This window comes from Antennarius striatus, chromosome 8, assembly GCF_040054535.1.
Source record: "Antennarius striatus isolate MH-2024 chromosome 8, ASM4005453v1, whole genome shotgun sequence".
NCBI classification, from domain to species: domain Eukaryota; kingdom Metazoa; phylum Chordata; class Actinopteri; order Lophiiformes; family Antennariidae; genus Antennarius; species Antennarius striatus.
This window is the reverse complement of record NC_090783.1, coordinates 1432677-1442500: the sequence shown is the minus strand read 5'-3', so window position 1 is coordinate 1442500 and position 9824 is coordinate 1432677. Positions and strand designations below refer to the sequence as shown.

The window sequence follows — 9824 nt, the reverse complement described above, 5'->3', positions numbered from 1 at the left end:
CGGCTCCAGCGCCACCTTCACGGGCAAGTCTGCACAGGTATGCGTCGTCTGCGCAGGCGAGCTGTGCGTCTCCAGGAAGAGAACCCCTCGTCATAAAGATCTGCTGTCCATTCTCTCTAGTGAGCTACCGGCGACCTTCAGGGGCCACTCCACCACCCCCCCCACAACCGCGACGCGCGTCCTCTCCGAGTCAGGGGCCAAATCAGCGCCACGGTCCCACAGCGCGCACCAGAGGCAGGAAACCCCGCACAAGGAAGTGAAAGGCAGAGGTTTCTTTTTTTTTTTTTTTGCTTTTCCGCATTATTCTACAGAGTGGCTTTTTATTATTTATTATAATTATAATAAAAAAATAGATAAAATGATTATTAGTCATTATGCTATAATAAACACTCTGATAAACCAGGATTTAATTTCTAATAAAATCTATCTATCTATCTATCTATCTATCTATCTATCTATCTATCTATCTATCTATCTATCTATCTATCTATCTATCTATCTATCTATCTGTCTATCTATCTAAGGGTCAATGAGGTGCTCAGTTGATCAGATATAAAGCATTATTGGTGATCAATAAGATTAACTCTGAGGAAGGGATTTACGGAACTAATTAACAAAACATCCAATCAAAAGTGAGGGTGTATATATAATATTAAGATAATTTCATTGTTTAGGGATTCTTAATTTCCCTCCGGGGATTAAAAGTTAATAAAATTTTTAAATTTTTTAAATTACATTATACTGTATTATAATAACACTATATTAACATTTTAAAATTTTAATATATATATTATATACCATATATGAAATGCATTAATATAATTATATATGTATTATTTTATATTATATATTTTCAGTCTGAAATCATAAATTAAGATTTAATTTTAAAGACTTCATGGGTTCTAAACTTTGCTCTTTACTGCAGTTCCATGTTCAACCAGTAGGTGGCAACACCTAACCACGTACCTGCTGGATGTGGCCCCAGTGGCGCAGGTGTGGCCCCACCGGACCAAACATCTCAGCTCACTGGGGGGTGTAACCCCACAGGCGGGGGCGGAGGTGGACGCCGGATCGCGTCCCTTCACCTCGAACGTCTCGTCCCACTGCGCCTGAACGCCTCGCGGTGGATGGATGGCGGGTTTGTGTTGACGTGACAGTCGATGAGGTCCTCATGTTTGTTGTGTTGCAGTGATGGGCCCCCTCCCCCGTTACTCAGCCCATTTATCATCTACTATCCCCCCCCCCCCAAACCCTCGGGTCCCTAAAGCTGCCCGTTCCCCGCCTGCTTTAAAAGCGGGGTGTCATCAAGCATCAGGCGACAGCTCGGTCACGCCACATCGACTGTTTGCGTCGCCAGGCCCCGTCCCCTCGGCGCCGCTGATCACATGATCATCACTGAAATTTAAGCGAAACAAACAAAAGCTGACTCAGCGTTTCTGATCTGCTTTAATCCTCGGAGGCCGTCGTCTTCTGACCACGTACGATTATTCCTCTATTTTTAGCGGTAACTCGTTCCACTTCCTGTTTGTGATGAGGCGTCACACGAGGAGGTGTCACATGGTCACATCCTTAAATCTGATGTTCTTCTTGATAATGAACCGGAAGAACCGGGAGGAAGGATGTTCACGCCCTCCGGAGGTGGAGCTCTAGAGTCTGGAGGTGGAGCTCTAGAGTCTGGAGGTGGAGCTCTAGAGTCTGGAGGTGGAGCTCTAGAGTCTGGAGGTGGAGCTCTAGAGTCTGGAGGTGGAGCTCTAGAGTCTGGAGGTGGAGCTCTAGAGTCTGGAGGCGGAGCTCTAGAGTCTGGAGGTGGAGCTCTAGAGTCTGGAGGTGGAGCTCTAGAGTCTGGGGGTGGAGCTCTAGAGTCTGGGGGTGGAGCTCTACAGTCTGGAGGTGGAGCTCTAGAGTCTGGAGGTGGAGCTCTAGAGTCTGGAGGCGGAGCTCTAGAGTCTGGAGGTGGAGCTCTAGAGTCTGGAGGCGGAGCTCTAGAGTCTGGAGGTGGAGCTCTAGAGTCTGGAGGTGGAGCTCTAGAGTCTGGGGGTGGAGCTCTACAGTCTGGAGGTGGAGCTCTAGAGTCTGGAGGTGGAGCTCTAGAGTCTGGAGGTGGACCTGTAGAGTCTGGAGGTGGAGCTCTGGAGTCTGGGGGTGGAGCTCTACAGTCTGGAGGTGGAGCTCTGGAGTCTGGGGGTGGAGCTCTAGAGCCTGGGGGTGGAGCTCTACAGTCTGGAGGTGGAGCTCTGGAGTCTGGGGATGGAGCTCTAGAGTCTGGGGGTGGAGCTCTAGAGTCTGGGGGTGGAGCTCTAGAGTCTGGGGGTGGAGCTCTACAGTCTGGGGGTGGAGCTCTAGAGTCTGGGGGTGGAGCTCTAGAGTCTGGGGGTGGAGCTCTAGAGTCTGGGGGTGGAGCTCTAGAGTCTGGGGGTGGAGCTCTAGAGTCTGGGGGTGGAGCTCTAGAGTCTGGGGGTGGAGCTCTAGAGTCTGGGGGTGGAGCTCTAGAGTCTGGGGGTGGAGCTCTAGAGTCTGGGGGTGGAGCTCTGCAGTGAGGAGACCAGGTTCCTGCTGGAGGTCTATCACGGGGTTAATGGGTTTTTCCACTTCCTGCTCGTCCCGGCGCCTTTTGGACGGCAGCCTTTGTATACAGGAAGTCATGAACTCCTGGCTCCGCCTCCTCCAGGGGACTCATCTTGTCCTCAGAGGTGGGGGGCTGGCGGTGAGACGGACCGCCTCCCTCAGTGGGCGTCGCCCTCAGCTCCTCCCTCCCCTGTGTCTGTTATTTGCTCTACATAAACAGGTGAACACAGGTCTTCATCGCCCCACCGCCTTCAACTACACCCGCCTCATGTCTCCGTCACAGCGGGGGGGGCGTTGTGCTCGGGGGGGGGTGCTCAGCTGCTGGCGGGTGATGAGGTCACCGCTCCTTTAAAACGCTCTCATAAGCTGCTGATGTGAGAATCAGATACGGGTCAAGAACTGAACCTGGAGCTGCTCCCGCTCCACTGGGGGGGGTGGGGGGGGTCACTGTCATACAGCCCCACCTCTTCACCTCTCCTCTTCATCACAACAACACACAACAATCCCCGTGACGACAGCAACACATCGTCTCTCGCTGCTGTTTGTGTGTAGAGCTTTATTCACACGGATTTCCTCTCACAGATGTTTAAACCCTCGCACGCCCCCCCCCCAAACAAACACATCAATCAGTTTGTACTGATGGAGGCGTTCGGGGGGGCGGGGCTAACAGATTACACGTTTAATCCGAGCGCTCCTGTTCATGGAGGTGTGGGTAAACACGGTTGTGTACGTTGTTGGGGATGGAGGTGGAGACGGATTAGTTATCCAGCAGCGTTCTTGTGGGCATGGCAACCAGGCGAGGGGGCGGGGCTTGACGGAAACGTGAGCCTTGAGCCTTGAGCAGTGAGCCTTCGGAGCAAAAGACCACCCTAAAGTCGCCTAAAAGCCCGTTTCCATGGAAACCACCTCAAATAAACACGTATGATTCAAAGTATCAAACTATGCCGGATGCGACGTCCCGTTTCCATGGAAACAACAACTTTTTTTTTCTTTTTTTTGGTTAGAAACTTTCAGAAACTGAAAAATATGGTGTTAAATACATGTAAAAGCCCCTCCTCTCATCTTCTGACGCTAGCCAATCAAAAACGAGGATGGAAAAAAAGATCAAACAGAATAAAAATCAGAATTTTCTTTCAGAAAAAAATGAATTTCTGCTTATTTTTTGTCGTTAGCAACAAATTCTTCAGCTAGCTGGCGGCGCCCGCCTCGCGGCGTGAGATTGGCGCCGTCCGTCTAATAGAGACATCAATAAATATGCAGCCGCCCCAGAGGCCTGTGGGCGGGGCTCGTGGGCGGTAACAACATTATCAGACGATACGATAAGATTCGTTAATCGGAGTCAATCCCGGACTCCGAGGAGACGGAACGCCGGGAACGCTAATCCGACCTGATCTCCCCGTCGGCCAATCACAGCCCTGGAATCACGCACCAACGCCATCCTTTCATTTAGATAATGAAGTCAAAAAAATAACCGCTCTCCCCTCGTCTGATTGGTCCGTCAAGGGGAGGAGACTCCGCCTCTGTCGACGCCCTTCGACGTCAACAATGCGAGGACGGTGTGTGTGTGTGTGTGTGTGTGTGTGTGTGTGAACTCATCCCAGTTTCCTGAACTGATCTGTTTCCCGCGCCGCTAGCTGGCGTCTAATTCCCCTCCTCTATACATTTGTGCCACGTTGCTCTAATGTGATCTTAATGGCGAGAGACAACCGCATCAAATCTGCAGAATGAAGGGGGGAAGGCCCCCCAATCGCGTCTGGAGTTTATTACCCGACGAGACGAGGTGAAATGAAAACGGAGGCGCGACAAAAAACACACAAAGAGTGGCGGTTTTAGCGTCTGTGAGGTTTGACGGGCTAATGCGGCGGCGTTCGGCTAAACGCCGTCTTCTGTCAGCATCGGCCTAAAAACACACAAGTCAAACCCCCCGACCAACACACACACACACACACACGCGCTTTGAAGTTTTGAAGATGGCAGCGCTGCTACTAGCGCCGCAGAACAAACCGCTACGCTAAGGCGCTAAGGATAAAAGTGGCGGGAAGAGTTATTGAAAATTAAAACGGGCTGCGGCATCCGCAAGGATTAGTTCACCCCCCGAGAGGCGTCTTTAAGAGGTTTATGGCGGTTACGTAAGGTGGAGGGACATGATTGGCCATCAACGTGACGGGGTGGGGGGTGAGTGGGAGTTTGGGGGGGGGGGGGTTTGCTCCCACGCTCCTTTCAGGGGTTCGGTTTGCAGAGCGTAGCGCTCTGAGGCTAAAGTTGCTAATAACACGTGGAGCATTGGCGTGTTGGTGACGCATGTGTGTGAAGTCGACCCACGACCCTAGAAGTCGACCCACGTGAAAGCTTTTCACTTCTTTGGGTTTTTAAAGTCAAGTCCTCTCAGACCCACAGGCAGAAAAACAGGCAGTACAACAGGCAGTACAACAGGCAGTACAACAGGCAGTACAACAGGTATTACAACATATAGTAATAGACTGAGGGTAGAGTTCTTTCGAACGTCTCAACGACTTCCGAAGCGTCCGTTTGATTATTTCTAATTTTTTTTGCGGGCAGGTTTGTGACGCACGTCTCCAAACATCCGATCAAAAAAACCCAAGTCAAACGCGTCCGCCGTGGGTTCGTTTGACGAGAAAACAACAGACCACCCAATCAAAAACACCATTGTCTCCAAAGGCCGCCGTTAGCGTCAGCGGCGGCGTTGGAGGAGAATGAAACGCCGCCGCTGACGCTTCTTCTGCTCCGACCTTGGTTTGAAGACGCGAATGGATTTCAGCTGGCAGCAGAAGAGAGGAGCCACTGAATGGATGTAATCCACTCATCCGTTATCACACACACACACACACACACACACACACACACACACACACACACACACACACACACACACACACACACACACACACACACACACACATTGGATCAATCTGATCGGTTTGATCGGCCGGGTTAATAGAGTCGGAGTCGTTAAAATCATCATCTATAACCCGATCATCGCACAGAATCAGCAGCTAACGTCAACTAGCGCTCGGTGCTGCTGGTCCGACAGATCGGATCGGTCGAGCTGCTCTCCCTTCGCCGCCGCGGACGCCAGATGCTCACCATTAATTAGCCAGCTGATGTGACAGATGTGGAGGTCGAGAGACCGACGGCGTCTCACCTCCTGCCGGAGGGAAAGGTCCAGGGCGCCAAGTCGGCAGCGGGCGGGATCACATCTGCAGGTCAGAGCGTATCTCTGAGACCAATTAGCATGTTGCCCCTTCGCTGAGTTGCACCTAATGACAACGGAGGAAGGGGCGCTTCGGAATCCGGCAGGTATCGGATATCAATAAGCAATAATTAATGTTTAGGATCTATTTTCATAATTGCAATCATTGTGAGATAATTGGCTAGCGGTCGTAGCTACTGTGCTAGTATAAAGAGGGCGTGTCTGAAGCAGCAGCTATAATAACCCTAACTTCACCCGGAGAAAGGAATAATGTTTAGTAAATCATTAGTAATTGTAGTTATTGATTAAATGTGCTAAAGTTAAAGTTTGTCTCAGCAGAGTTATCAGCCGCCGCCGCCACCACCAGACATTTCTCCTTGATTTTCGATCAAAAGCTCCCCGAAGAGTCAAACCGCCAATTAATTTCTGACAGGTTCATTGTGGAAGACGAATGATTGTTTTTTTTTTACGTCACGCTCGCTAATCAGCTAAGCTAATCAAATACAGACTGTATGCAGATGACTGTTTTACTTAAACTCTCAAGATCCTTTGAGAAATCTTAAAAATGTCAACCGTTCCTTCACTTTTTCTTTCTTTCTTTTTTTTTTGACGGTTCCTCATGACTTAAACAGAAAAATATTTAAATACACAAAACTAGCCTTCAGCCATGTTTGAGTGCTAAAATCAATCACGTCCAAGCTGCCTTCATGACTCAAGTCACTTGAGTTAAAGTCGTATGACTCTATGATGATGATTTATTGCCGCTCGTGATGCCTGAAAAAAAATCTCTTCCTAAGAATGATGAAAAATAAAAAAAAATCCAGCCTACAGCTTATTTTCAAAAGCTGCTCAGATGCAACCATCTGTGACTTCGCCACTCCACCAGTGGATTAGAACATAATACGGAAATCGCAAAAACCACCTCCATCCGCACTCCAGTAATAAGACTACAAACAGATACCGAAGAAACTGCAAATTGAGAAGCGGCGACGGGGTCAGGAAACCGTTGAAGTCACGGCGGGAATGAAGGGGCCGGACCGGAGCGCAGGCTTCGCCGAACCACGCGTGACGACTCGATAGCGTTTAAAGTGCAACAAGATAAGAGCGCCCTCCCATTAAAGAAAAAGACGTAATTAGGAGAGCGAACTGTCAAGCTGCGTCGAAGCGGCGGGCGAAAAAGCGCTTCGAGATGAGCTGTGAGGAGATGCCAAGCGTGCGCGAGAGGTCTGGCTCGCCGCCATCTTCCTCCCGCCGCCAAACGAGAAGCGAGGAGACAATGAGAAGAACGATGGGCCCTCCATCGCTGCTGGCAGCGGACGACGCACCGACTCACCCACGTGTGAGCGCGTTCGTATGCGGGGAGTCGATCACACCCAACCGCCGCCACCATTTAACACCGGCGTGTTGGAGATGAGATAAACCGGGATTGGCTCTGTCGTTTGGCGCAACAAAATCCCGAAAGAATGTCCGTATTTGTGTTTGCTCCGCCTACTTTAATGAATTCAAAACGATTACAGCCGAATGCTAACGACCTAGCGGCAGCAGGAGAGCGTGTGTGTGGAGGTGTGAGGCGGATGGAGAGGGGTAAAGGTGAGGAACGGAGGTGTGTTTGGCGGCGATGGAGCGTCAAGGGCCTCCTAAACCACATGGCTTCTAATTCCAGCTGAACGGTAATTCTCAGGTTAAGTGGCGTGTAGAGGAGGAAGAGGAGGAGGAAGAGCACCGACTGGATCCTCCCCCCTCCTGTTTACATGATAATGACTCCTGCACGACAAGAAAATCTACTCATCGGACATATCCATAGAGTTTTTACCCCCAAGAGTCACATCTATCCGTCCATCCATCGGTTTCTTCATCTCCATCTCTTCTTCACAGACCAGACGACTCCTTCAGAGTCTTCCTGGTCCTTCCTAATTGATCAGGCCCCTCATTAGACTCCTAAAATATCCCGGACAGCTACACCTGTGAACCTTCTGGTTGCTTTGATTAGTGTGTAGACGTCCCACCAGATGCCCAAGTGTGCTACCCAACAGGGTCCAGTCGGCGTCGCGTCCCCAGGAGGTTACCCTCCGTACGTAACGGGACGAGCTTCGATGTCTTTTCAATCCCCGTGACCAGAGAAAGGGTTCGGCGGCTTCGCCCATCGATGTCGTGTTTACCCAGATGTCAGTGCGGGACAGCTGCTTGTAGGTGAGCCGGCCTCACCTGTTAACTGCATCACTTTCTATCCGTGCCAAAACCACCACCTGTCGCCGCCACAGAATTGGCAGAACACCCAGTCCTCGTCTCAGAAGCGCCAATCAAAAGAAGTCCAGCAGCCGAGGGACGTGCGCCCACGTTCTCCTGCAGCCAATTCCAGTCTCTACTAGACTGAAAAACACGCTTCTTCAGGATTATCAAAGAACGGACCCGAACGACAAGAACCCATGATGGAGGAGGGGATTATCTAAGTCATGTTTGTGTGAAGTTAATCATCTTCACACGTCATCGCACGTAAACATCTGATTAATGTTGAAGTAAATAAATATGTGGATCGTAAGGAAAATAATCACGTTTTTATCCCCGATTCTCATCCAGTTCAGGACCAGAAACGTTTTCGTGCAATTTTTTTACTTTATCTTCTTTACTTGTAATTGAAGTCCGATTTGTCACTAGTTGATTATAACTAGTAATAACTATTCAATAACTAGCAGCAGGTTTCTATAGAACTGGAAAACAGTAGCACCTTGAGATGTAAGCTGGGACTGTATCTCGTTCTTTACCACGTGTTGGCGGATGGATACGACATCAGTGAGACCAGATCTCGTTCTTTACCTCGTGTTGGCGGATGGATACGACATCAGTGAGACTGTATATCGTTCTTTACCACGTGTTGGCGGATGGATACGACATCAGTGAGACTGTATATCGTTCTTTACCACGTGTTGGCGGATGGATACGACATCAGTGAGACCGGATCTCGTTCTTTACCACGTGTTGGTGGATGGATACGACATCAGCAAACCAGGAATCTGATCGATTACCAGCAGGAATAAATCCACTATTGGAGCATTGTAGAAACATTTATCGTAATTATCCGAACAAGAACCAAACTGATCCACTCATGAAGGGACCCCTAACCCTCGTTAGGGGCGAGAAAACCAGGAGGAACCGGGACTGGGCAGGCTAGGGGACCAACATGGCACGTCACTCCAGAACTGGAATATATATGAATCACAGATCATTTGGCTCCGGGACTCCCTGTGGGTTTAATCCAACCAGCGTTAGAATAAACATGTCTTTTCATTCAGTCCTCTGACAGAACCTCATCTGTGCTCCAGAATAATGTCCATACGTATCGTCGGCCCGCTGGAGGATTCAAGAGAGGCTCCACTGTTGTTGTCCAGCGCCGGGAAATGAGCAGTTAGAACTCGCCTCTGCGGGGGTTTATGTGATAACAAAGCCGAGTCAAATATATTCCGCTAATGACGTGTCTGTCGGAGCCGGCGGCGCCTTTCTGCAACGGCCCCGGAGATCAGAGCGGGAAATAAGAGATGAAAGGGAGCGAGGGTCATCAGGGGAAGAGTGGAGGTACTTAATGTGGATCCGAGTGTAAGTGAGGATAGATGGAAGGACGGGGGGAGTCGGAGAAACTCTGAGCGGAGAGATGATTCATAAATCCGCAGCGCAGATATGCTAACAGGCTAGATGCTCGGTTTGGAGGTAAACATGTCAGACGTTAGATGTTTGTTATTTACTGTACACAAAAAGACCTAAGAGACGACGCCTGCAATTAAAGTTGTGGTTTAAAAAGTTGTCGTAACGAAGGCTGACTGGGTCAGATCTTTTCCCGGATGTGAAATGAAGTGATTCCGAGCGCGGAGCGTCTACTTCCCTTCATCTCGCAGCGCCGGAATCCAAAACACGCCGCGGGGGGTTCCCTGAACAATCGCTGTTTGTCAGCGTGGTAAAAAGAGATTAAATACGAAACAGAGCAGAACCCACATCTATTGTTTAGTCCACAAATATTTGTCCCATCCCCTCAGACTACATGGGGACGGGCTGTTGA

General features: G+C 49.8%; 2 protein-coding genes across 3 annotated transcripts in view; both read right to left on the bottom strand.

Moving 5' to 3' along the window:
* Window positions 1-216, bottom strand: part of zgc:92360 (uncharacterized protein LOC436988 homolog) — an 8042-nt gene extending 7826 nt beyond the window's left edge. Inside the window, exon 1 of one of the 2 annotated variants that reach the window (XM_068322594.1) lies at window positions 16-216. The gene's annotated coding sequence lies outside the window, so the exon portion shown is untranslated. The other variant, XM_068322593.1, reaches the window with a different exon arrangement.
* Window positions 217-1623: 1407 nt separating this feature from the next.
* LOC137599872 (splicing factor 3A subunit 2-like) lies at window positions 1624-2643 on the bottom strand. Its single transcript, XM_068321074.1, has one exon. The coding sequence runs from the start codon at window positions 2641-2643 to the stop codon at window positions 1624-1626; it is 1020 nt and encodes a 339-aa protein (XP_068177175.1).
* Between the last annotated feature and the right edge of the window lie 7181 nt (window positions 2644-9824).